At 47.7% G+C, this 26,712-nt stretch overlaps 8 protein-coding genes across 8 annotated transcripts; 4 read left to right on the top strand and 4 right to left on the bottom strand.

The window, feature by feature from the left end:
- Positions 1–344: 344 nt before the first annotated feature.
- Positions 345–1,072, bottom strand: DFL_008612 (uncharacterized protein; the record flags this gene model as incomplete). Its single annotated transcript, XM_067638368.1, has 2 exons — positions 345–507; positions 561–1,072. The coding sequence occupies 2 exons, from the start codon at positions 1,070–1,072 to the stop codon at positions 345–347; spliced, it is 675 nt and encodes a 224-aa protein (XP_067486262.1).
- Positions 1,073–4,316: 3,244 nt separating this feature from the next.
- Positions 4,317–7,602, top strand: DFL_008611 (uncharacterized protein; the record flags this gene model as incomplete). The annotated part of the gene is made up of 4 exons (XM_067638367.1): positions 4,317–4,434; positions 4,640–5,018; positions 5,119–7,458; positions 7,530–7,602. The coding sequence occupies 4 exons, from the start codon at positions 4,317–4,319 to the stop codon at positions 7,600–7,602; spliced, it is 2,910 nt and encodes a 969-aa protein (XP_067486261.1).
- A 1,336-nt stretch (positions 7,603–8,938) lies between these two features.
- DFL_008610 (uncharacterized protein) lies at positions 8,939–11,301 on the bottom strand (the record flags this gene model as incomplete). Its single annotated transcript, XM_067638366.1, has 3 exons — positions 8,939–9,040; positions 9,118–11,168; positions 11,247–11,301. 3 exons carry the CDS (start codon positions 11,299–11,301, stop codon positions 8,939–8,941), a joined length of 2,208 nt encoding a protein of 735 aa, XP_067486260.1.
- A 651-nt stretch (positions 11,302–11,952) lies between these two features.
- Positions 11,953–13,428, top strand: DFL_008609 (uncharacterized protein; the record flags this gene model as incomplete). Its single annotated transcript, XM_067638364.1, has 7 exons — positions 11,953–12,129; positions 12,236–12,295; positions 12,366–12,419; positions 12,491–12,507; positions 12,569–12,806; positions 12,888–13,104; positions 13,163–13,428. The coding sequence occupies 7 exons, from the start codon at positions 11,953–11,955 to the stop codon at positions 13,426–13,428; spliced, it is 1,029 nt and encodes a 342-aa protein (XP_067486259.1).
- A 286-nt stretch (positions 13,429–13,714) lies between these two features.
- On the bottom strand, positions 13,715–14,962 carry DFL_008608 (uncharacterized protein; the record flags this gene model as incomplete). Its single annotated transcript, XM_067638363.1, has 5 exons — positions 13,715–13,822; positions 13,886–14,439; positions 14,505–14,529; positions 14,582–14,711; positions 14,868–14,962. 5 exons carry the CDS (start codon positions 14,960–14,962, stop codon positions 13,715–13,717), a joined length of 912 nt encoding a protein of 303 aa, XP_067486258.1.
- Positions 14,963–15,835: 873 nt separating this feature from the next.
- On the top strand, positions 15,836–17,080 carry DFL_008607 (uncharacterized protein; the record flags this gene model as incomplete). The annotated part of the gene is made up of 3 exons (XM_067638362.1): positions 15,836–16,124; positions 16,225–16,958; positions 17,015–17,080. 3 exons carry the CDS (start codon positions 15,836–15,838, stop codon positions 17,078–17,080), a joined length of 1,089 nt encoding a protein of 362 aa, XP_067486257.1.
- A 502-nt stretch (positions 17,081–17,582) lies between these two features.
- Positions 17,583–19,253, top strand: DFL_008606 (mitochondrial 37S ribosomal protein mS47; the record flags this gene model as incomplete). Its single annotated transcript, XM_067638361.1, has 4 exons — positions 17,583–17,624; positions 17,692–17,862; positions 17,935–18,551; positions 18,635–19,253. The coding sequence occupies 4 exons, from the start codon at positions 17,583–17,585 to the stop codon at positions 19,251–19,253; spliced, it is 1,449 nt and encodes a 482-aa protein (XP_067486256.1).
- Positions 19,254–21,260: 2,007 nt separating this feature from the next.
- On the bottom strand, positions 21,261–22,718 carry DFL_008605 (uncharacterized protein; the record flags this gene model as incomplete). Its single annotated transcript, XM_067638360.1, has 1 exon — positions 21,261–22,718. The coding sequence occupies one exon, from the start codon at positions 22,716–22,718 to the stop codon at positions 21,261–21,263; it is 1,458 nt and encodes a 485-aa protein (XP_067486255.1).
- Positions 22,719–26,712: the final 3,994 nt, after the last annotated feature.

The following is a 26,712-nucleotide window of genomic DNA, read 5'->3' as shown; positions in this document are numbered from 1 at the left end:
GGTGCAATATGGATTGTGAAAACAGTGTTCGTAAACATCATGATTCATGCAAGATATAGCGACAGTCCGTAGATGAGAAAGACAAAATAAGGGTATGCAAATTCCAATGGGATATAGACGAAAAAAATGAAACGAAACAAAGTAAAATAAAGAGAGAAACCCAATCCTTGAACGAGAACCGAAACTCCAATAATGATGATGGGGGGTAGTAGGAATTGCAGAAATGAAGGAACATGCTTTTTCCTCGCCTGACGCTTGAATATTAAGCAAATGCATGAATTTTGGGTATCTTTTTGGTAGTATATGTGATGCTAGATCAACTTGCAGACGGGCAGTGAGAGGTGTTACTGGAAGAACTGCCACGGGAATTCTTCTTCCTCATCGTATTGTTCTTCTTCGTATCTAGGAATGTCGTCGGCCTCCCACCGTTCCTCAAGTATTTCCGCGGAGGGGGGTGGGTTGTGAAGCGGGTCGGCATGATAACCTTCAAATTGCATACGATGTTGTCTGTTTGCCCGTTAGGATTTATACTTGCATGATATGTCAATAACAATACGTACCTGAGGATATCTTCCTTCTTTTCTTCAGCGGACTTCTGAAGCTCCTGGTCACGAGACAAACCGTCCCGACGAATTTTATTCAATATCGCCGTTTTTCGGATCAGATCACCCTTCATCTTTGGTAATTTACCCTTCCCCATAACTTGAAACCCAGGTCGCACGGCCGCATTTTGCCGACTGGGAAAACCTTTCTTCGAAGGAGGATATGAATATGGTGAACTTAGAGCCGAGAAGGCAACCTGGAGCCGTAACCGTCGTCGCTTTTCAGGTCTTTCGTAATCGTCATATTCAGAAAACGGACGACTCCTCTTCCTGCTAGACCCCTCGAAGCCAGACGGTGTTGTGGTTGTGCATTTTGGCACGGGATTTGTGAAGTTGAAGCGGTCGTGTGCCGGATATGTGAATTTGACAAAGACGTACGGGGTCTGGACCGACAAAAAGGGACGGGCAGAGTCTTCGTAGATATCCAGGATAACGTTCACTTCAGCCCCAACCACTTCGTCCACACACATTTACACTGATAGGAATACAATGATGTATTGTCGTGAAAGGGTCGGCCAACTTTCTACTCCCAACTCAGTAGAATGTTGAAGAAGAGAGAAAGGGGGAAAAATTTTTGCGTTCAAGGGTCTAAAGCGGAATTATATGTTTTGTGAGAGGCTAAAAATAAGGCCGAAGTCATTTTTGAGGATTTTCTGGGGAAGAGATGGATGCATGATCATAACTGCGGAAAGGTGACAGGTCGTATTTAAAAGGGAGCCGAAGGACGGGACGGTCTGGGGAAACCTTACGAATTCGCCCTCGACTTGCTATAGCACCTCCCCACAGAAAAGAAACTGGAACTTGGGACCTCTTGTCGCTCTCCTGGTGGTAGGCCAATATCCTAGCAAAAGCCCTCGTCAACACTGCAGCGAGTAGCTTCTCCGCAAATTTTTCCTTTTGGGGCTCGTACACGAATGGAAAAGTATGGGGTATGCAAGTATTCGACCAGGGTGCATACTGGGGCACCTATAAATCAATACTTTTACAGCGCTGTAGCACGGCGATATGCAGAAACTTCAAGTTTCTTCTTTCTTCGATGGGATTTACAGCTGAGTGGAACCCATAAACCAAGCGTATAATCCCGGGGAGGACAAAGTTAAGGGGATGGACGAAGATCAAAGGGTGCACGGGCGCCCGGTGCACAAGACATACAGCGAACTGCAGCGAACCTGTCCAACCGTCGTTCGGTCGAGGACCAATCAAAAAGCACCCGACCCATGCGTTCATCATGCTTCTCACATGCAGGCATGTGGCCCATCACTCGCACATCGCGGCTTTTTCCAAAAAAATTGAACGCATTGCGGTTGAAGGAAAGTGGAGAAAATGGAAAAGTGCCTCAACAGTCGGTCGTATGGCTTGCACTGGCGCTGTGGACGAGGGATAAATTGACTTGGCAGCCTTATAAGATCGCATGTCCAGTTTGTTCCCTCGACTATTGAATGGACCATCACAGATGTCTTGCTTGTAGAACTTTATTTAAACTTGCAACTAGCTTTCGATCCCAAGAGTCTGAAGTGTACATGTATGTATGTACATACATACTTGCATACACGCACCCCTAGCGGGGTGATTGCCAGGAAGTTGGTGTGTTAATTCTCGTCGGGGCTTCCTTGATTGATGCAGTCGGCCATGGCGCCTGGATATATGAGGTCTGCGGGGAGGATATAGGATGCGACTGTAATAGTCCATAAGCTCCGGATACCTCGTGAACCACAAGGGCGTAGCTCATAGGCAGGTTACATTTTGCGAGTGACATTTTTTATACCATATTTTACAAGAAAATGCGCTCCTTTCAAGGACAATCGGCTTGTAGTTCTTCAAACTACCCGCTGTATCGTACCAGTTAACATCTTGAACAGAAAAAAAAAAAAAGATGAAGAAGAAGATCACTAATATCCAGCCACGCTAGGCCGCCAACAATCGTATAAAGCATCAGACTTCTAGGATGCTAAGTTGGAGAGGCGTGGGCCGTGGGAGGTTCGGGAACGAAAGAGCAATCCTTAAATCTTAAGAGTGACAACTATTGCATGGAGTGAACATTGCAGATTACATAACGAAGCCTCGATCGATCTGCTTCGACAAATAGAATCCTTTGGTGGAGGAAAACAACCAACGGTAACGGTATTGACTATGCGATCTAGATGGTGGCTCTCCTTGGTACTAACGTACGACTCGATTCGAGCTTCAAGGAACTGGCCACTTGGTACTGTAGCAACTCACTGCACTCCAACATCATACGTATGCGGCTTGGACTCCAGACTCTCCAATAGCGAGCACGGAAGGTATTCACGTGTTCTTTGAGGAGCTAGTTGAACGTAGCATGTGGTAACGTTGCCAGAACAGAATGCATCTAGAAGTCCGTCGCATGAAGATTTCAAAGCTGAGGCCAACGGTTTGGAAGCTGCCAGTTCGGGTTGCAGCAGTCAAAGCCGCAGCACGGACCGGGTCGAAACACCAAGATAGGGATAGTTAAGTACTCACTTTCAGTATCGTTGAGAAAGAATAGAATAAAAAAAATCAACTGCCTGCAATTGTTTGTAGTTCTTTAATTAACGATAGATCTAGATAGGTAGGGCTGTCACAGAGATAGAGCCATTGTCGTACAGACTACTAGCTTTAGTCAACGTTAATTCAACGGCCAACGTTACGACTTAGCTTTAGAGTATATGAATGAAACGGTTGAGGATAAATAGCACTGATATAGAATAGTACTAGTGTCGTTGACCCAACCTGCTTAATTAATTATAAGCAGTTAAATTCCTCAGACATGACAGGCTGCAAACAAGCATTAATTTTTGCAAATTTGCAGGTTGCAACCCGGTCCAGGCGATTACGGTCCGACATGCGATTCGCTTTGACGTCATTGACAAAATAATTCCGTTTTCCCTCGATGAATTCATGCGCAAGTACGATTTATAAATATGCTGAAGGATTGAAGCAGTAAAAGAGCAGTTGGAGATATTTGATATTGAGATTAATATGGGTGGCGAAGTTGATGCTGGCTGATTAAGAAGCTTGTGACTTTGACTTGACGGAAAACATTGGCAAAAACGAGACTCGTGAATGCGACTGCAGTAACTACTGGTCGTCCTATGCCATGACCATGACCATGACCATGGACTGTGGGATAATGATGGGAAAGAGGGATCATATTGCCCTTTCCAGGACTTCTATTCAGAGAGAGAGAGAGACTTTCTTTGGTAATCACATATACAGATAAACTCCAAAGATAGAAACATCGACCTCCAATATTGATCCCACCTCAAAATACTCGACGACCGCGAACCCGAACGTTTTCAAACCAAACCCGGGTGGTGTATATCAGCCCGCATTAACCATCGGAGCTTGTCGATTCCGGAACAATTCCACGCTGTCGTGTCCCGTTTTTAATTTTGCCAGCGAAACCTCGAATATTGCATTGTCGCCCCAACATTAATATCGCATCGACAGCTTTTTTTGCCAGCTTAACAACAGCATGGTCCGGAGGAGCTTCCCCAAGCCCTTCGACCGATTGCGACCTTGATCCATCCGTGAAGAAATTTATCCGCTAGTTGGTTTTTTATTTCTATTGTTTATTTTTTTATTTCTATTTTCCAGCCGCCAGAGTATTTCAATATCTTGGGACCATTCCTCGTGATTGATCGATCCATCGGAAAACGTCTTGACGTATTGACATCTCGAAAGGAAATCTGCGACTTCAGAAATTCACCACCAATGTCGATATCCGTACCTAAAATTCGGGCGTGGAACCCAGGCGCAGATGCGCCAGACGACATCGACAGGCTTCAGGACGACGTTCGAGCTACCCAGAGCGAATCCGACGCAGCCGAAGGTAAGGCAGCTGCCCCTCCGCCAGGCCTCGTTTAAGCCTCTCGGCCAGTCGATTCCCATGAATCCCAAGACTTTTTGCGATTTTATCCAGGCTTGACGGCGCGGGAAGAAAACCAGGCCTGCAAAGGCGATATATATCGTGTACATACTTTTTTGGCTAAGGTTGCTTATTATTTTTATTTTTTTCCGGTATAATTTTGCCGTAGTCGATGTCGAAGTGCCGCCTATCATATCCACACGGTCTGGTTCGACCGTATCGCGTCCCACCCTCCAAACCAGCGACCTGTCACGGCAAACGAGCGACTCCCTAAACTCGCCCAGTTCGAATAGACTATCACCGCGACCTCACGACAAGCCCTTCAACGATATCGCTATCGACCCTCTATCGCAACATATCTTAAAAAGAACAGGGAGCCAGTTTACGTACCAACAAAGACTACGACGTCAGGATACCAATGATAGCACCCATGGATCTCTTGGCGACGACTCAGCGAACTCGTTCAAGGGTAGCGGGACAGCCACGCCTCCTATTCGGAAGATGGACTTGAACCGACCCTCTCTGCAAATGGGAAGTAAGGACAAGAAGTATGTTCGTGCATAAGTGCATATTTCTATCGTCGTACAGCATCTTTTTATTTTTTATTTTTATTTTTTTTATTTTGATAAGCTAACAATTCGTTCATAGGAAGGGAGTATCGTTCCTGAGTCGTTTCATTGGAGGTGGTAAACGAAAGGAACCTACTGTCAACGAAGAAGATGATAGCGAGTCCGTTATCGAGCAGCGAACAGAAGGTCTTGATGCGGCTGTATTCTCTCAACCTATCGGATTCACACCGAAGTTTCCTCCTCCTCCAAAGTACATCCGTATACGCTCGCATAACAAGCATACCAGGGACTTTAATCACGTTTTCCTGGCGCAGGAGCTGTTCAAGAACCCCAATCCGATAAAAGATGCAAGGAATGTCAGCGGGGAGGAGAATAGATCGGCACCGACATTACCATCGATACCCATGGCGAAACATAAAAGCGGTGCCATATGGTCCATGAAGTTCAGCAAGGACGGAAAATACCTTGCAGTGGCCGGGCAGGATAAGATTGTGACCGTGTGGGAGGTTCTATGTTCCGAAGAGGATCGTAGGGAACATGAGGAGGAAGAGAATACGCAGGGATTCGATGGGGGTGACAGTGGGGGTGTCCGCTTGAACGCCCCAGTCTTCCGCGCGGAGCCTCTAAGAGAATATACGGGCCATACAGCGGACATCCTTGACCTTAGCTGGAGTAAGAATAATTTCCTGCTGTCCTCGTCAATGGACAAAACTGTGCGGCTGTGGCACGTCAGCAGAGCGGAATGCCTATGCGCTTTCCAGCACTCTGACTTTGTCACATCAATCCTGTTTCACCCAAAAGATGATAGGTTCTTCCTTGCAGGTTCGTTGGATTCCAAATTACGATTGTGGAGTATTCCAGACAAGAGCGTGGCATTCTCCGTGGAACTGCCTGACCTGATTACTGCCGTAGCCTTTACACCCGATGGAAAGCACGCCATTGCGGGTTGTCTGTCCGGGCTTTGTATATTCTACGAAACCGAAGGACTACGGTATCACACACAGGTTCACGTTCGTTCTTCACATGGAAGGAACGCAAGAGGTAGCAAGATCACAGGCATTGAAGCCCTCAGTTACCCTCCAGATGATCCCAATGGCGGGGAGATAAAACTTCTTATCACGAGCAACGATTCTCGAGTTCGAATGTATAACTTCCGCGACAAAAGTCTTGAAGTTAAATTTCGTGGAAATGAGAACACGTGCAGCCAGATACATGCAACGTTCAGCGATGACATGAAATATATCATTTGCGGCAGCGAAGACCGTAAGGTCTACATCTGGGACGTTCACGCTGGGATCGGCGAGAAGAAGACCAAGATCCCAGTCGAGTATTTTGAAGCACATAACTCCATCGTCACATGTGCCTTGATCGCACCTACGAAGACTCGTCAGTTACTCGGCCATTCCGGAGATCCAATCTATGACCTCTGCAACCCTCCTCCTGTCACATTGATCAGCCGCTCGGAATCGTTCGCTTCATCGATCAAATCACCGATCAAATCACCTGAAACCTCGGTGCAAAATGGGCGCGATCCCAACGCATACATATCCGAGAGAATAAAAGCTTCCAGGTCAAAACCAGCCGAGGAGTCCCCTGCATATGTTGCCCGTTCCCTCCACCTGGACGGAAACATCATCGTAACTGCGGACTACAATGGAAAGATCAAGGTTTTCAGACAGGACTGTGCGTGTATCAAAAGAAAGAACGAGTCCTGGGAGACATCCTCGACGTTCTCAAAGAAGGTTCAGATGTTCGGTAGCGGAGGGAACAAACGAGTGTCAGGACAATTCTCAACCCATAACCCTCGTGATAGCATCCTATCATGGAGGAACAGCGTGCAGAGTCAGTATAGCTACGACTCAAGGATTGGAAGAACCTCAATGCAAGGCGGTCGGGAATCTGCAGGGCGTGATTCAGCTGCAACAAGGGAGTCAACAGATGATAAGGATACCAGCGTCGTATCGTCCAGAAACAGGAGTTTATCACCGAAAAAGAGCATATCCACCATGTCAACCCAAAGTTACGGCACTGCTTCCTCGAATGTTGTACCTAAGATTGCTGTTTCGGAAGTAGTCTCTGGAAATGGAAATGGACCTGTGGCGACAAGGTCACGAGCCACGTCGATTAACTCGGTTTCAAGTAGCAATCTAAATATGCGCGGGAAACTGGCTAAAGATCATTTGCCGTCCACGACCAGCCCTTTGGCGAAAACGATCTCAAATGATCCTGTGGATTTAATGCTGGGGGAAAGTGTGAGATCGTTGGCGTTCTATAATTTGGCAGCGGCCCCGAGTACCTCCGTGGGATACCTCATGGCGGACGGATCAGACCGCCGGCCCTCGATCATTAGTTCGGCAGATAATACGGATGATGGATTCAGCAGTGAGAGTGATAATGACGAGGCGTTGAAGTGCAAGAGGTGAGGAGCGATGTATCTGTCTGGAATCCTGGGGGGGAAACATCGGGGATGGCTAACTGGGGGGGAATTAGATGTGGCGGAACATCTTTCAGGGCGAAGAAGTCGAATCGACGGGGAGAAGCTAGACTTGTCTGTGCAAAGTAAGTGGTCTTCTGAGCATCTCCCCTCTTGCTTTCCGTTATTATCCAATAGCATCAAAGCTTCAACGATTGCGTGATGGCAGCTGCTAATTGCGTGATCGTGGTCATTTTTTGATATCAAACATCAGTTGCAATACTCCATGCTAGAGTCATGACTTACATCCATTCATGAGCCAATTCTGCAAGAAAATGTCCGACCATATCCCTTTCTTTCCTTTTGAATAGCTTCGACGACGAAAAAGCAATCAACCCATTTTTCCGAGTACCGGTTTTGATTATGAATCAACAAAAGTTCTAGTTCTTTGATACTATATCGACAGGAATTAATGAAGAACGCAATGCATGATGCAGCCAGCTGTTGTGGGCTGAGTGTTTTTTGTTTGTTTTTTCTCCCTTCTCTTTTCTTTTCTCATTTGGAAATCTTGGCTTGCAGCTGGAGGTTTTGATATCGATACACATTAGATGCGCGAGGAAACGTCAAAGTCCTTTTTTTCATGCAGGTTTCATCTCGCAGAGAGTCCTCCTTTTCTTTTTTCCTCTTTTCTTTTTTTGGCAGTGCGTACTAGCGACCTATATTCGATATTTCGAAGATACCTTACCAGTAGGTAAGAAGCATGGATTACGAAGTCTCCCCAGCTTTAAGTTCGGGTATCATGGTATGGACGACCGGTCTTTACGAGACCGGTACCAATATACATACTTACTTGCTTACACCCCCCTTTTTTTTTTGTTCTATAGCATTTTTATTACCTAACGAAGCACGATTTGAAGGGGCGTTTAAGATTGGGGTGGTGGTTTTGGTTTTATTACTCTCGGTTTGCTGCTTTGCGTATAGGGAACGAATTTTGATGTTGATACATACTTGGGTACTCAGGTCGGTATATGAGATCAGAAATTAATGTAATGGCTTGCAGTTTACCATCGTGGCTGCTCCCTTGATCCTGGGATAGCTATAGCAGCATCTTACCTATAGCTACCTACATTGGAAGTATCGAGTCGATATGCACCCGGGAACTTGAACTTCACAAAACGATCTTGGGCTGAAAAAACAATACAGCCAAGCACATCTGGAACCCATGGTTGACGTTTAGGATTTGATAATATATTTTTACTTTTTCGTTTTTTGTGTCTTCTCTCGCTCTCGCTTTTCCCAGTTTAAACCAAGTCCGCTAGTAACCGTGACCTTACCTTCCATCCCACCGCCTCGATATCTTTCCGAGTTATAGCAAATATTTTCGAAAGAATCCGTATTCATAACGCCCGGGTGGTTGAATAATAAACAGAAAAAAAAAGAGAAACGAAAACAGAAAAAAGAGATATACTAGCTGGCTATAAACTACTTACGATACAGGCCGCCTAGCCTTCAACCAGGCGTCTGCTTCTGCAAACTTCGAAGCATCCGGAATTAACCCCTCTGGTGCAGCTTTGATGCCCGACATGATCTACCATAGAAGTTAGTTATATCTCCATCCTCAAAACATCCCCTTCTCGATAAAGAGGGGAAATAAGAAAAACTCACAGCGTCCCACAACCTAAACGCCTTCCCGACATCCGCCATAACATCCACACTCTGCACAAACATCTGCGGAATCAACTGTTCTTTCTGAATCTTCAACCTCGTCTCATAACTCGTCGGATCCTCCGTATTCGTCAACTCGTCCAGATAAGTCTTGACCGCAATCCCCAACCCCGCATTGATATCCTCCACAAACGGAATGGCAAGCCCGATCTGTTTCCAATCACTTCTATCACTCCTATCCGCATCTCCATTCATCAATAGTGATGTTAGAACCATTTGCATCAGGTTTTCAAGGTTCTTGGACATCAATCTGATTATCGAATTGTAGGTTAGGAGGGTCCTGCTTAGGGGTCCGGTGTAGCCGATGCTGTTGTGTCTGAGTTTTCCGAGGGAGGCGACGCGAGAGATTAAACTGCAATACCGCCTATCCGCATCACGGCCGGAGTATTGGTTGAGTGTATTGGGATCCGCGCGTAGCATCTTAGCCTTTAGTAGTTCGATGCCGAGGTAGCAGGCTTCCTCGAGTTCGTCGTTGTGATCGAGAGTACCCAGCGCTGTTGAAAGTACTTTACCCCATGGGGTAAGCAAGTGATCCTTATCGATGAACTCACGAAGACGTAGGGTTCTCCAAAACACATTGAGAACCACCTCGTTGGTTGTCTTCAGAAGGTTCTCGTTTGACTTTGGCGTGTGTGTCTTCGCAGCCAGGTCTTTATCAGCCAACCCCGTGATTGCGAATCCAAGCAGCGAATTCCCAGGGTTCGCGGCTAATGCGGTAGCGAAGACGCTTTCCTTCACGTTCCACGAGCTGGTGGATTCGTAAAGTCCCGCGCTAAGATCCTTATATATTACCGGTCGAGGATTTGGCTTGTCGTACCAGTAGATGACCGAGATCTTTCTGCTGTTCCACCAGTGCTGAAGGGGTTGAGAGAGGAGGGCGAGGGATTGGGCGCGCACGGTCTGTAGGCCTTCGAGGAATACTCTGTAGGACTCGTTTTCTCCAGCATCGAGGGGTGGGAGCTCGTGCAGCTCGCCGCTAACGATCATATCGAGGACGGAAGAGCCGATTACGCCACGGGAGAGGTAGAAATAAACTTCTTCCGGGAGGCGGTTACCCATGAATTCGTGCATGTCACCCGGAGCATCATCGATGCTCATCGGTTCGATGTAGCCCTCGTCGGTAAGGATGGGCTGGTGCTTGATAGCCAGCCTTGCTCGTCTATATTTGTCGAGATAGCCGGAGTCCTTGATCGCCGGCGATTCGCTGTACTGGTTTACTATACCGGTGGCGCTGCGGCATGTCTTCAGGAAATCCAGGCAAGTCTTGAATAAAGACGAGTTTTGCTTCTCGAGGATGGGTAATGTGGGACAGAAGTCGAATCCGGAGAGGATGCAGGCATCGATGAATTGCTCGTGATTAAGTCCGCCCAAGTCCTGCATGATGGCTTTTTTGTTGAGACACGAAAATGAGTTACGAGGGAAGCTGAACCCCGTGATGACTTTGTCGACATCGTAGAAGAATACTTCTGCGGGGCCGAAGATGGCGTCGATGAATTGCTTTGGGTGACGTTCGAGATATACCAGCTGCGCCCAAGCAGCGTAAGGCGCGACCTGGAATTCCACATTATTCTCGACGAGAATCTGTCTCAGAAACCTATATACCTCGACAGGTTGTAGAGACCCAGAGTCGCCAAACGCCTCGACGGCCTGAGTCGCGTGTCCGATATCATAAAGCTGCCAGGCCACACTACGGTTCTTGGCAGCCACCTCGGACGTCGAAGATGCCTTGTCGGTCCTGAGGAATTGGATGCCACTGAAGACGAATAATGGTTTGATACTAGCCTGGTGCCATTGTGAGAGGTCGTCTTCAATTTTGTTTCTGAGACTGAAGGGAAACCCGCCGAGGGCCGGAACGAGGGGTTCTTTCGTGCCGGGTCCATCGATTATCTTCTTTAGATAATTCCCAGCGTCGATTCCGACGACTGCATCTTTGAGAACGGATATCGGGAGGGTTTGGAGGCGGTTGCTCGACCAGGCGTCGAAGTTACGAACTGTAAAAGGAGAGGAAGAGGTTAGCCATGCCATTGGGAGATGTAGCTTTGGGAGATCCTAGCTGGGGACGTGCTCACTTGATCCGCCTATCGAAAGGGGAGTTACGGTCCTCGGAGGTCCTGGCGCGGGCATTTTTGAAGGTATTTGGGGCGGTCGAGAAAGGGAGCTGTTGAAAGTTAAAAGGCGAAGCTAGCACGTCGCTATGGTATACAAGTACGTAGTATTACAGCAAGGGATGGAAACAAGAAAGAAAGAAGAAGACGGTAAACCCCCGGACGATGCTGGTGATGCCGACGACGACGGTTAGCTGGTAGGATACCTTGGAGGGGGGTGGAGGTTGAAGGTTGAAGGTTGAATGCAGCGTCGGGAACAGGAAGAACATCCCCACAGGTAGCCCACCTGGTCAACGCCAATCCGCCACACACACAACGTGCCGGTTTCAACACAAGACACTGCATGTAACAATCTTGCTCAGTTTAAACCTCACGTTCTTAGTACCTGCTGGTATATAATAGCCTCGATCCGAGGCTGGAGATATAATTGCATTGGCATCTCGACGATAGTTCCGTACATGTACCGGTAATGTTAAAGCTAGCCGTATAGACTGCATCACAACCTTCCCGATCCACTCGGTAATCGATATCTCGATATCGAATCCCGGCTCTGGCTCTATTTTCACCGATAAGCCCATACCGTACCCTTAAATCCACAGTTTGAGTCTAATCGTAACATATAACTTTCAATCCGTACGATCGTCCAACGGTTCGCAAACAAGAATATATCATGTCAACCGCAGAACCCGCACCCGCAACGGCCCAAATCCCCGTCATCAATGTGTCCCGAATCGACACCGAGACGGCGGACCGCCTGGTCGATGCGGCAGCCAGGTTCGGGTTTATCTTTGTCGAGCTCGAAAGCACGAATATCGATTACAACAGCGTTCAACACATGTTCCGGTTGGTATGTGATATAATTTTGCATCGTTGATTTCTCTTTTTTAAGGAATGCACAAGTATTATTTTTATTTAGGAAATAGTTGTTACTGATTATAGTATTTGATATTTAGTCAAAGAAATTCTTTGCTTCCCCGAGAGCTGAGAAGGAGAAGTGTGCGATATCAGAAAACGTATGCTCAAAAGTTCCCCTTCCGTGTGTCTCGAGGCGAGACTTCTAAAAATATGAATTGGAATATATAGAATAAAGGATGGAGTTCCATGCTCTCCGAGACTCTAGATCCGGAGAACCAGACGGTAAGTTATTCCGCGGATCCGTTCGAACTCTGCGTGGCACCTTGGTTTGACGTACCGGTGTTACTTCGCAGCGAGGAGACTTCAAAGAGTATCCCCACCCAACCCAACCTTCACCATCTCGGATCGATTATTGAATACAAAATATATAGAGCCCTGAACTTCGGTGAATTCAAAGATGGCTACGCTCAACAGACCCTCCCGGACTCCTTGGTTGCAGACGAATCAACCCTCGACGGCTTCTTCACCTCCTGCCACAACCTCTGCGTTCGCCTCCTCCAACTCTTCGCCATGGGTCTGAAAATCGACGAAGAAGCAGGCGGTAAAGATTGGTTTTCCTCACGACACGATCGATCCGGTCCTTCGGGGAGCATATTACGGTTATTGCATGTTTGTGTTTCCCTTTTCTTTATTTTATATATCAGCTTCCTTCGGTGGTAGATATTGATCTATGAATGGTGGCGATGGTAGTACCCCATCATCCCTTCGGATGCAAATTACATCCCAGGCAAAGATATAAGAGCAGGCGCACATTCGGATTACGGAAGCATAACCCTTCTTTTCCAAAGACCCGGACAGGAAGGGTTGGAGATTCTATCGAAAGGGTGGCAACCGGTTCCCGTCCATCCGGAGTCCGTGGATGAATCCCGTCCGCCGCCGATTTTGGTTAATATCGGCGATTTACTATGTGAGTCGTCCCTTATTCCTAGCATCGGTTGTCGATTAACGAAATCCATTATGTTCAGCATACTGGACCGGTGGGTACCTCAAAAGCACAGTTCACAGGGTGGTAGTACCACCCACCGCAAGTGTTAGCGGAGAAGATAGGTACTCCATGGCATTCTTCTGCCATCCGGTCGATACGGCACTTCTTGTGCCGGTACCTAGTGAATTCCTTCGAGAAAAAGGTAAAAAACGAGGAGCTACGGAAGCGGAAACGCAAGGGAAAGTAATCACGGCTGCGGAACATCTCAAGGGTAGATTGGCAGCTACGTATGGTTGGAAAAAGTAAACCCTTCTATTCTTCCAATGTAATGGCAATCCTCGGACAAAAGAAAATCGATGTCCATGATACCATGTAGGTCTGAACCAAAGGATACCTCGTAAAAGGCACCAACGCTAGTTTCCGCCGTAACATTATAAATCCCATCGCTGTCGCTCTGAACCAAAACCTGCCGGCTAAAATACCACACTTCGGACCTTTTATCTACAGGTAGATACTAATCAATATGTACTCTCTGAAAATAAAACACCGACACTGAAAAGTAGCCTCCCGAGCCAAAAATAAGACTTTTTCGTTATAGCACCCTCCTCTCGATGGACTCGATAAGTTTGTTAGTCTGCTCTGCTAACGATAGGGTTAGGATCGTATGCGGTAATATCCTGGCCAAATGAGCCGTGACGCCCTGTAAAATCATATCAGCCGATAATTCACAAATATACCGTGGAATAGTAAGATGGCAACATACCTTATAAAGCGCAAGCACTCCCTCCGTCTTGACGGTCTTAACAAAACAATCCGCCACACTCTTATACAAATTCCCATTCTGGTTATACATCCTCGACATGACCGTATCCGGCGGATGCATAACAATACAAACCGCCACACCGCTACAACTGCTAGCGGCAATGTGCTTCAACGGCCCTTCCTCCATCAATCCGTACTTCTCAATCTGTCGTTTCGCAAAAAAGTACGTGGGTAATTGAACACTGCTTCCCGCACCGGTTCTCACGATAGCACTGGTGACACCGCGGTATAATCCCTTGAACCCTTCGGCAGAGTATATTGTCCTACCTGCTTCGACAAAGTTTTTGTAAGGATGTTGGGTTCCGACAGGGAAGGCCGGGGAGTAGGATTGTAGACGGGTTTTGAAGAGGAAGAACGGGGAACCGGCGATTCCACCCATCACACCGGATGTTGCGCCGGCGAAGACGTTGATGTAGGGGATTTGGTGTTTGGAGTCGCCGGTGAGGAGGTGGGTGGTTGAGGAGCGGATCGGTTCGTAGAAACCGAGACGGCAGCCTATACGGTGGTCATTATCAGGTATGCATTATAACAGAATAGGGTGTATATTGCCAGGGGCGTACCATTGAGGAGGATTTGGTAGATATACTATGCAAATACAATCAGATATACCTTCCACGGTGGGGGCGGGGAGACATACTGCACAACCGAGTCCCTTCTGAGTGCCCCGTATCCCCTCAGTCTTGTAGATCAGATGAAGCGCCTGAAAGATACCAGTGTAGACCTTCTTGACATGCGCTTTCGACGCCAGTTCACCCTGAAGCTGTAACCTTTAGGTACCATTGATGCCGAACTGTCAGCGGGCTGTAACGGCAAGAGCGGGACGACACCGGACAACAGCATTGTATCCCAACCGGACCTCCAGGGAATTATAGGAATACAGATGCATGCGCATTGCAATCGAAGGAGGAGAATCGTATTTTTACCTTGTCTTGACGACCTCGAAGGGATTTGTAACGGTGACGGCACCGCAGGCGGCCAGCCCGCCAGCAATGAACCCGCCAATTGTCGTCTGCGGCATGGCGACAGTGCGATCCTACGAATCTTGCTGATACCCTTGCGACCGCAACCGTAGCACCGATATGTTGATAATGATGAAGAGAGATTTGTTTTCGTCTTGCCTGTCGATACTATTATATACGAGCAGAAGACAGAAGATGTTTGTATAAAGGACACTGTCGCCGCTGGAAAGTTTTAGCTTAAAGAGCTGCCGCAGATTCGGACCATTTTTCGAGTTATAGTTTGCTACAAAGGAAAAGAAAACGTGGAGGTCATAATTATAATTTTAGTCGGATCATCTGCATCGCGGTGTATGGAAAGTATGTACGCACGCACACCGTGATCCCGAGGGAATACCTAATATAATGGCAATAGATCTGGAGCGGTGGGAGGCACGAGTTTACAAATTCGGCCCACAGCAGGACGCCGGACCGGACGAGTCTGCACGGGTAAATGCGGGCACCGGTGCTCGAAATCGAGCTAACATCTTAAACAGAAAAAGGACCAGCCCCTGCAGCAACCGTGAGCTTAACTTGCAACCGGAATTATAAACTATTCCGAATTCTCGGTGGGAGATGCGACGACGATATCAAAGAAGGCCGCGAGATGCGATAGATATCCGTGATACGGTGGGGGGGGATTTGATATCTCGATCGGACGTACTAGTCGCTATCCAGATAGGATACTGCTCTTGGATATAACAATATCCGAAGTCGGGACGAAGCAGGTACGATTGCTCACTAACTTATAGCGTACTTGGCTGAGTAATCGGCGTTCGAGGTGACGGTGCCTGCATGTGGACCGTACGCAGGTGAATTCTTGGCGTGGAGCGAGCTTGCTATAGTCTCCATACTCCGTCAGGGCCAGACAGTTGGCGCGACAAAGAAACCCAGCAATGTATTCCACCAGCCAGCCCTCCGCCAAACGCCTCGCCGACGTGATCCAGTCCTACCGTCCTGCAAAGTCGCTTCGGAATTCTTCCCAAGGCTCTGTGATCACATCGCTCGACTTCGACGATACCGGCGAGTGGTTGCTGGCTGCCTGCGATGATGAGTCCATTCAGCTGTACGACTGCAAGTTGGGGAAACACTCCAAGGAACTCTTCAGCAAGAAGTATGGCGTCCACCTCGCCAAGTTCACTCACAACCACACGAATTGTATCTATGCCAGTACGAAGCAAGATGGTATGTCCCGGTTCTCTATCCATACATCTCTTTCTGTCTTTTTTTCGGTCTTGAAGTTCGGTCGGGGACAGGTTGATTAACGATGGTGATGATGATACAGACACAATAAGATACCTTTCCCTCCATGACAACTCCTTCATCCGATATTTCAAAGGTCACAAGCAGGCCGTCAATAATCTCGAAGTCTCTCCCTTGAATGATATCTTCCTCTCCTCTTCCCTCGACAACACCGTTCGCTTCTGGGACTTGCGATCCTCCAACTGTTCGGGCTGCCTCAACATCGATGCTCCCGCTCAGATCGCCCACGATCCAACCGGCGTCTCCTTCGCCGTCGCCTCGCACCACCACTCCCATATATTCCTCTACGATATCCGAATGTTCGACAAAGAGCCTTTCACCATGTTCCCCATCCTCGACGACGACTACCTCAAACAATTCAGCTACCCACCCATGATGCCCGAATGGACAAAAGTCGAGTTCAGCAACGACGGCCGTCTGATCATGATCGGTACTAACGCCAAGGTCCACTACATTATCGACAGTTTCAAAGGTGAAATAAAGTGCAGACTTCAGCGGAAGGGCCCGACACCTGTGGGCAGGGATGGGAGATGGGATATGCTGAAGACCGGCGGAGACGTTTGCTTTTCGCCTGATGCGGGGTTCGTCGTCGGTGGCCAGGATAAGGGACTGGCCATGTGGGATTTGAGCATGAGAAAGTTGGATAAGGACAGGAATTTGATGGCATTCATGGAATTGGACAGTCCGAAGGGACCGGCTAGTGTGGTGGCCTTTAATCCGAGAAATCATATTTTTGCGACGGCGCATAAGGAAGTTGTGAGTATCTCCGTCATCTCCCATTGCTACTAATATCCTACTAACTTTGCCTTCAGTCCTTTTGGCTTCCTGACCAGCACGTGTCACTACCGTCGCCATCGAGAGACCAGCTAGGCATTTGATATATTACATGCATGCAGGGGGGTTTTTACGGTGGTTACGATAGACTTCTTTTTTTTTTTTTTTTTTACATGGGATACTATTCAATTTGACAGAATAAAAATACGATCTTGAAACCCCAGAAATAATATCTCCATGGAATGGTCAGTCTGTAGAATGTATATTCATTTAAAGTCATCATGTCCATGCAGCCAATCGGTTGAAACCCTGCAGCTCGTTTCGGCTATCGTCGTTTCACCTCCAAATTCCGCTTCTGGAACTTCAACCTTTCCAACCTTCAACCTCGGATCCCCCACCAAAGTCCGCCCCACCCACGCCATCCACCTAGCCTCCACCCGCTCCGATTGTATATACGCCATCCTATCCATCCTTACCTACTCCGAGCCGGCATTGGATCCTTTTCATCAGAAATAAAATCCGGGCATGATCCTACGACGGTTCTGCACGGCACGCACCGCAAGCCGGGCACTTTCGATTTCCTCGTACGCGAGACCGACGACTACGATGCCCCTCCGCGCGAGGATCGGAGTGAACGCTATGGCGCAGGTACTTCTACCCCGTTGCTCTCGAGCCTAATAGCCTACGATGCTAATGCTTTGCTTTTAAACTATAGAATTCCCGTTCGCAATCGACGGCTGCTACTGCTGCTGATGAAGTAGAGAACACGGACGACGATGTCCTCTTCGATTCCATAAAGGGTGTTCGAACGATCACCCTCAACAGACCCAAGAAGCTCAATGCCCTCAGTGCATCCATGGCTGGCAAAATACTGCCCAGGTTACTCGTACGCCTTCTACGCTACCAAAATCTCAAAAAACCCTCGCTCTTACTGATATGTGTATAAAAAAAATATCAGGAATGGCAAAAATCCCAAATGGCGAACGTGATAGTCATCAAAGGCGCCGGAGACCGTGCCTTCTGCGCCGGCGGTGACGTCGCCGTCCTCGCCGCCCAAAACCGCACGGGACCCGAGGGTCAGCAAGCATCGATCGACTACTTCGCGCTGGAATACAAACTCGACAACCTAATCGCCAAATACACAAAACCCTACGTCGCTTTCATGGACGGCATAACCATGGGTGGCGGCGTCGGTCTCTCCCTCCACGGCCACTTCCGCATCGCAACAGAACGTACGGTGTTCTCCATGCCCGAAACCACCATCGGTTTCTTCCCTGACGTTGGTGCAAGTTTTTTCCTACCTCGCCTTGATGGATACCTTGGTACCTATCTAGCATTGACCAGCGAAAGACTCGGGGGCGTGCAAGCTTATTGGGCGGGTGTGGCGACGCATTATATCCATTCTTCGAGTTTGCAGGACTTGCAGGATAGACTTGCGGAGTTGGAGTTTAACGATCATGATGATTTGCAGTGGAGGTTGGAGCATATAAATTCCACGATCGAGGAGTACACGACCGGGTTACCTCATAACGAGCCATTCAAGCTTGGCGGGGAGACGAGGAGGGCTATCGATCGGTACGTTATCCCTCATACGGAACCCTTCTCACTTTGTTCAACTTTTATAGGAGGGAATATGAAATGGCTAATTGTGGATTAAGATGCTTCCGCTACAACACCATCGACGAAATAATGCAAGCCCTTAGGAACGAAGACTCCGAATGGGCCAACCAAACGATCAGAACCCTCCGCAGCCGTTCCCCGATAGCCCTCCGCGTGACCCTCCTCGAAATGCGTTACGGCGCAGCCTGGACCATCAACACAGCCTTCATGCGAGAATTCCACATGGCCCAAAAATTCATGAACGACACCCTCCACCCTGACTTTGTCGAAGGCGTAGAAAAGCAACTCGCAAGGTCACTCGATGGGGTCAAAGTACCACCCTCCTGGAAACCATCGAGTATCGAGGAAACAACAGATGCTATGGCTTTAGGGTACCTTGAGATCGAAGATGGAGCGCAGGGGTTGGATCTTGTTAAGGTTCCCGGGGAAGTCGATTTTGCGAACTATCCGCATGGATGGTTGGGGTTGCCGTCGGAGAATGCGGTCAGGATCATGTTGGGGAAGGGTGGGAAGAAGACGATTGGGGAGTTGGAGAAGGCGGTTCTGAAGCAGTGGGATAATAAAGTTGGCGTGCAGGAGAAGTTGAGGGATGTGTTCGAGAGGAAGATTAAAGAGGGTCCCGGTGGGATTGCGGAGTGGAAGGTCGAGGAGGCGTAGACGCAAGGCGGTAGATTAGATACGGGAGATGTTGATAAGATGTATACAAGCACACGGTTGTAGATGTTACGATCAGTCGGTGTACGATTATATACAATACGATGTTTACTGGCGAATATCAACGGCAGCTATAGCTCCGCTCTGCTCGATTGAATGGGAAGTCTTCAATCCACACAGCGGCATCGAGATGCTACAACTTCCATCACGATATCCCCACAGGCACTAGGCCAATTGATAAACACGTACAAGCATCCAATAATCACATCCCTTTCCCCGCCACCATCGTACAGCCGAGTACATTGATCAACACCCCGGAGAACACCTCCATCGATGAAAATTAAAACAAGGCAAAAAAAAAAAAAGGCCTAGATATCGCTAGCTAGTTTATATCCGGAGTCTTCCATCGATCATGATCATATGCATCAAATGTCTACCCAAAAAAAAGTGTGCGTGTGATCCTGTCTGAGCCCAAGGCTGCAGGCACAGCTAGCAAGATCAATTTGCCCCGAGGATTCTCCCACTAAAAAAGAAGGCCGCCAAGGATGGAAGAGGAGCTTGGACCAGAGCGGACCCGGGTCTGGCCTTACGAAAGCCACGTAACGGGCTTGCCATCGACCGTCTTCAGCCACAAAAGGTTCGTTAAACGTTAACCGGGGATCGGTTTCGGATAAAAAGGTTCGGAGTCGAAGGTACCAGATACCGATTGAATACATCTCTAAACCACAGGCCTACGAAATCCTACAAATGCAATCGATAGATGCGCATGCGCAGGGTATGAAGATGAGAGTTATCTTGTAATTCTTCGAGTTATCCACATTGCTATATTCTGAGTTAAAAACGTTATCTTTGTGGTTCATCTTTCCTTTCCTTTCACATCGTCCTAGACATTTGTTCTCCTCGGTTCATATCGTTTCATAAAATAAAGTTTAAAAAAAAGACATCTCTCATAATCCATCATTATCGTCAATGTGTACTAGATCCCAGTGAAAAGGAGAGGAAGAACTGAACCAACATCCAGCTCCAAAAGTCCACGCAAAAGCTGGCAAAACATTCGGAATAGCTGCAGGCCGGAAAAAAAAAAAAAAAAAAAAAAACGTAAATTGAAAAAAGAGAAGGAAAAAAGTGGTTATCTCCGTATTCTTCCCCTAAAGATCCAATTGCGATGGAAAATTGCAGACCAGTGTTGATTCGTCCAACCCCCAATGCATCGAGAAGTGGTTGTTTTTCAAGTGTTTTTGAGTGAAGCTTCGACCTATTTCCCCCCCCTCTTCAGGGAAAAGACAGACAAGCCTGCCAATTGGGGGTGGCAAGAGCGAAAAGAAAAGAAAATTCAAAGGCAATAACAGGAAGAGAAAGAGAGAGTAAAGAAGTAACAGCCAAATGGTATCTCCGGGTGGGGAAGTTTCCAGCCAACAAAACAAAGTTTCCATCAAGTAGAAATACACAAGTTTTTTTAACACACCGAAAAAGAAAAACTCCCAGATACCGCCAGCGCCAAAAAAAAAAAAATACAGCAGAAAAAATATACTGGATTGAAGGATAAAAGGGAGAGAAAAAAAGAACACACCGAGCCGCCCATGAGTTTCCGATAAACTAGATAAGAACAATAGACCAAACGGGCTTTTTCTTTCAGCTGGAAAGATCAATACTAAAAATTTTATAACGACCAAATGTATTTTGGAGAAGCGAAGCGAGGAGGGAGAGAAAGAAAAAAAGAAACTTGACAGAGGGAGGAAAAAGAAAGGAAAACAGGAAAACGAAGAAGAAAAACCTGTCAAAGACTAAATATTAAACTTCCTTAATATCCGAGAAGCGTTTGTCCAATCAATCCACCGGAAAGGTGATGGTGTCGACCAATGCATGGTTGGTTTTGCTGAGCGGATTTTGTGTTGGTGTGGTGGTGGTGCGGGGTAGATCTCTCTGCCGTGTTTAGCCCCACCAAGGACCATGTCCGATACCGCATAGCGTGATGATGGTACCTGAAAGCAGCCTGGAAGTCAAGCCAACCTAGTCGTAAGCAGGTGGAGGCGTCGCGAAGTCGTCGTGAAGAGCGGTGAGCTGGTCACCGAGGAGGAGCTTCTGGAAGTCGTCGTCGTTGAAGTCGAGGAGGTGGGACTGTTTCAGGACCTCCGATTCGACTTCTTCGAAGCTGTGGAACTCGTTGAGCCAGGCAGAGCTGCTACCGCCCACGTTTGGGTGGAAGCTCTCATCCGTTTTAACGATTCCGTTGATTCCGGCGGGTTTCGCGAGGCTACCGGCTAGCCTGGCATCCTCTTTCTTCTTGGCGGCTTCCTCGCTGTCCGCTACCAGGTATTTTTCTGATTCCTGTTGGAGATATTGTTCGATTGCTGGATTTCCGCATCCGTGATGGGTTAGTACCATTTGCTTGAGTCTTAGGACGTCGCTACGCAATTTCACAAGAGTAGCATTCAGAAATCGGTTCTGTTGGACCAGAATTCTACTCTTCTCCTCCAGACGCTGATTCATGATCTTCTTCTTCTTTCGGCACTTGCTAGCAGCGATGCGGTTGCGTTCCAGGAAGCGAGCTCGTTTCTCTGATTCATTGAGCTTGCCGTCAAGATCTGCATCATTGTCATCTTCAAATTCTACCGACGACCTCTTCCTCTTTCGGCCAGTTGTAGAGTTGAGCGATTGAAAGTTTGGAGTTGTGGGACTGATAGGCTCCACCTTGACCTCGGCGGATGGGATGTTCTCGGTAACGAATATTCCATCCATTCGTGAAAACGGTGTGACAACCGGTGCATCCGATAGCAATCTCTGCCTCGATCGAGTGGCCGGTTTTGCTAAACATTCGACACCCTGGGGAAGGGTTTGTCTCCTCGCTCTTACGCTGTCTGTTTTTTGATCCGCAAGTGGAAGTCCCACGGCATTCGAACTCCAGCTCTGAGGTGATGGCATATTTGCCTGCGAGTTATCTGAGATTTGAGCGTTCAAGTTCCCCCCAGCAGCCACCGGTTCAACAGGTGTCGAAATTGTGAATTGCTCCCTCGCCATGACGGTGATCGGTGTCAGTTCTTCCGGACTGGTGATGGGTGTTATCGATGAAACAGGACTGTCAGGAAATGTGGTTGCAATCGAGTCGAAGGCAAACGGACTCGGACTGCGAGAAAGTCTTAGATTTGATAGAAGTGAAGAGTCTGTAGCATTTAGAGATTTGGGTGACTGTTCGGGTGTGAGAGTTTGATCGAGTTTGGTATTGATGGCGGGCAGAGTTTCGTCCTTGATAAGTCTGGGCTTGTCGGAATGAAGATATTCTTTCCGTGTAGACGCAGATAAGGAAGCAAGGTTACCTGGAGCAGGTGAGCCGGCAAAAAATTCATCAAATGGGTTCATGCCGTCGTTGAAAATGGAGTCGAAAAAGTTAGGAGTGAGCGTGCTAGAAGGGAGGGCGTCCACGGAGAGGGCCCCGCCTGCGATTGTGGGTTGTTTTGCAACGGCTGCCATTTTGAATGCAAGCCAATTGTACTATATAATAATTTAGAAAAAGGAATTATGATATATCGATCTTAAATGCCAGTCGGCCGAGCAGATTCGGGGCCTTCCGGGCTCGAGGTTTTATATTGGACTCTTCCTCCTCCTCCAGAGAAAGAAAGGATATTGATGGGGTGTTTGCGTTGTCGATTGTAGATGCACGGCCAACTGCGAGTATATCGATAGCTTGTTAGCTCCGTAGCAGCCTCGGAAATCAAATCGGTATTTAAATTGAAGGGATGACCAGAAGATAAGAAGGAGCAGCAGACGGGTTCCATATAAAGTCGGGCATTTCACGGAACAAGCAGTACCGGGTGGGATTAGTGAACGAAAGCAGACAGGGCGATATCAATCGACAGCAACGAAACCAAACTAGCCAGCTTGGGAGTGGGACGCGGGTCTAGATGCGGTTCAGGAATGTCGACGTGCGCAAAGTAGCTTCGTCGTACAGAGCCGGACGGCAGCTAGCGGCATTTTTCAGAATGGCTCGACCGCAGGCCCATTTTTAGGTTTGCTATCTCTCAACTCGACAAGGAAATTCCATATTCGAGGACGAAAAACCCTACCGATTGGCATCGACGTGCAGCGCAGGCAGGCATTGGTGGGGAATCGGGAATATGGTCTCAAACACTCGACAGGGTAGCGTGCACTTACGTTGAATCCGGGTTGGTTAACTTGGAAGTTTCTTTTGAATTTCAAGCCATCGATGGATATCTTTGCTGGCGGGTAGACCCAAATCCCGGCAGTGGATACCAAGCAGTCAACGGTGTGGGTCGGATAAGGCCTAAGCTGCTAGGCTGCCTGCCTTCGAGTGTTCTTTTGTTAAAATCTTTTATAAAAAAAAAACGGACTCCGAAAGGGACCGTTTACTGTCTTCGCACGGTTTGTTCCGGGGCGGGATGAAAAATGTAATTCGCAAACGTCCAAATAGCGTCCGCTACTTCCGTCTTTTCGAACAAACTTCGATTCGGCTTTGTTTGTCGGACTTGACGATTGGAATAAATCCTTTCTTTTTTTTAATTTCCCTTCTTTCGAATCCCGTTTTTTTCTTGATTCGATTTCGAAGTTCTTTGTTAGAATAAGATGTTGTTTTGAATATCGATGGATCCGGCTGGTATAAAATACGTTGGTGAAAGCACCCCGGCACGAAAAACTGGCGATAGAGGCAAATATGACCCGTTAGAGTCTATTATCGGTAAGCGGCAAGCCTTTTTGTAGTTAGATATGATGCTGAAGTGGTATTGATATCTATCCGACGTTGGCAGGCACTGTGGTGTATCAATTCCGCAACGACGTTAACGTTGAGCAAGCAGGCAAGCGAGCGCAAACCAGCCGTTGAATGCAAATGCTCAAAGTGACGATTGATTGTCTTTGCAACTTTCTTTTCTTACTTCCTTTGTGTCTTTGTTCAGGAGGAGGGTAGCTAAGAACACGCACGGCATACGGGGTTTTTATATACAAATGAAACCCCAAGTTTCACATTCACAGAGAGAACAGACGGAGTTCTTTGAGGGGAGTTACGATCGATTGTTTTCTTGAATATTTGGCCGGGATCGAAAAGATCGAAAGATCGAGAACCGGCGTGGTTGAAAAAGAAAACCATTACGAAAATCCGCCCAAAAAGCAACGACCGTCCCGTTGATAGCCCGAACTAAAACCTGTTAGGTTCCAGAACCGGGCAGGCCAGAGGATCCGGGAAACGGCTCGATGGCTGCTTGCGTAGTTAGAGAAGCTGTCCTACCAGGGTGTGGCTACACATTTCCCAGAAGTCACACCGCGATCCGGCCAGGAGGCTTTCTTGACATCATTGATATTCCCATCGCTCGGTCTCTGGCTGAATATGGACCGGTTCCTGTCATGTAATTTCTGGCAATGTATGTTCGGCCACATCTGGATCGATTGATGTAGATGCTATGACTCCAGACATCGGTGTGCTCGCTTAGCACCTCGGCTGGCGGAAGACGCGATCAGGATTTTCAACGTTGATCGAATGTTCATTGTATTTTGCCTCTGCACTAAAGGAATTCTGCCTGCTCTACCAAGTACTTCCCTAGCCTACTTCTTGCTATAAGAAACATCACCATCCAACTTCCAAAGCTGACTAACACAGCCACGGTCCAAAATTCCCTGCTTTGGCCGCTTGCATCCACCAACCGTACATGGCACGTATGTATCTACGACTATCAAGTTCACCTGGGCTGACAGTCTTGGCCAGAGACCTTTCTCCTTCCTTCCTTCCCAAACCTTCCTTTCTTTTTGCCACACCCCCATCGCCCTTCCTTTGATCTTTGACGTAGTATCGCCTGGACCCCCATGATAATCTTTGAAAAACTCTCCGTCAACCGGCCGTTATATGGGAAAGAGGACCGTATTGATGCGATTCTCGTTAGGGCTGACGAATCAGATGAAAAAGAGCCCTCTTTCCCATGTGCAAATGCAATACCTGGTTCCAGCCAACTGGGAATCGAATCCGACAGCGTCATTTGCTCCACTTTTGGCTCACCCTTGGGCAGGAGACGAAGCAAAACCAGCGGGATGCTGTCATAGCCCTCAATGCTTATTCTTCTTGTTACGGAGAGAACATCTGGCCGGAAGATCTGACCTCGATGTCCTATTTAATTTTAACCTGTCCTTGATCAACACATTAACCGGTACTCGCATGAACCCCCTTGACTTTAAATATTTTCGAATCTTCTCGAGTCCTGAAAATACTGGCTGATTTATGAATGTCTTTTTCATTTTTCCCGTTTTCAGTCAGTCCCCATCCCCCGTGCCAGCGTACCCTTTAAATTTATCTGCCAATCAACCCGAGGCGGCACTTACATGCTAGCATGCTATGCTATGCTCGGCTTCGTCCTTGCTTTGTCAGAAAAAAAAATGTTGGAAACAGATGGTGAGAGTTTAACCATTGAGGCTTGAACTTTAAATCGGTTTGCTGTAACCTGCCGTCTCGTTCGAACAACTTTTTTCTTTGGAATTGGCTAGATCCTTTCCCTTGTGCCTTGGGAGACCTGCATGAACAAGGGACCTGCCGTCTGTAAGGGTTGGAAGGGAAGTCTTTCGGTTTTCGTGATTCTAAAAGTATTGTCTTGGTATAGGCACACCTCGTGAAGTTTTGATAATGCGTTGAATTTGTCCCCAACCTGCCACCACAGGTCAACGTCTTTTTCCTCCACACCAGCTTGGTCTAGGATCGGACGGGTCGTCTGTCAAGAAATTTGAGTTTTCTGCCCACTCGCGGGAAACATTCACTAGTTGGAAGCCTGCCTGCCTTGCTGTCCGTTTTGTAGCTCAAGCCGCGCGTGCACCTCGCATGGATATCTATGTACCCAATGTGCATCATGGTGCAGAGCTCCAGAGAACAGTCTCGATTTCGAAAAGCCTTTTACCTTTTTTCCCCCTTCGATTCCCACTACTGTTATTTTCGACGGAGCCGATCTCTAGGCCTTGACGAATCGAAAATTAAAGCTCGCTCCATCGATTTGACCGAGTTCGGTATGGTGTCATCCACCGGTGTACCTCGGCATGCCGAGGCGATCGTAGCTACAAGAAAGCAGCGCCTTGGGCCTTGCAATATCAATCGATCGTTGGTATAAAAGTGCGATTCAGAGGTTTAAGTCCACATGGGCCTTGAGCTTGCCCATGACTCCATATAAATGAGGGAATACCTTGTTAGATGCGGTGTGATTGGTTTATAATTTAATCAGTGTAGCCTCTTTGGTTAATGTCGTGCAACTGTGGCACTCGACGAACCGCTCGATCGCTCCAACCTCGTAGGTTTACTAGGTGATTCAGCATATCGACAGTGCAGTGAAGTGTCGACGTCTTGTATACTAAACTAAATCCCAACCATGGAAGTGTGGTACTATCGGGGCTCCCCCCATTTTCTTTTGTTTTTCTTTCATCTTATTTTCACCTTCAATATGTACGCTTCTAACCTGACGGAGTTCGATATCACGTGACACCG

Source organism: Arthrobotrys flagrans (assembly GCF_004000055.1).
Source record: "Arthrobotrys flagrans strain CBS H-5679 chromosome Unknown unitig_1, whole genome shotgun sequence".
Lineage (NCBI taxonomy): Eukaryota > Fungi > Ascomycota > Orbiliomycetes > Orbiliales > Orbiliaceae > Arthrobotrys > Arthrobotrys flagrans.
The sequence above is the reverse complement of the archived record's forward strand: the minus strand, read 5'-3'. Positions and strand labels throughout refer to the sequence as shown.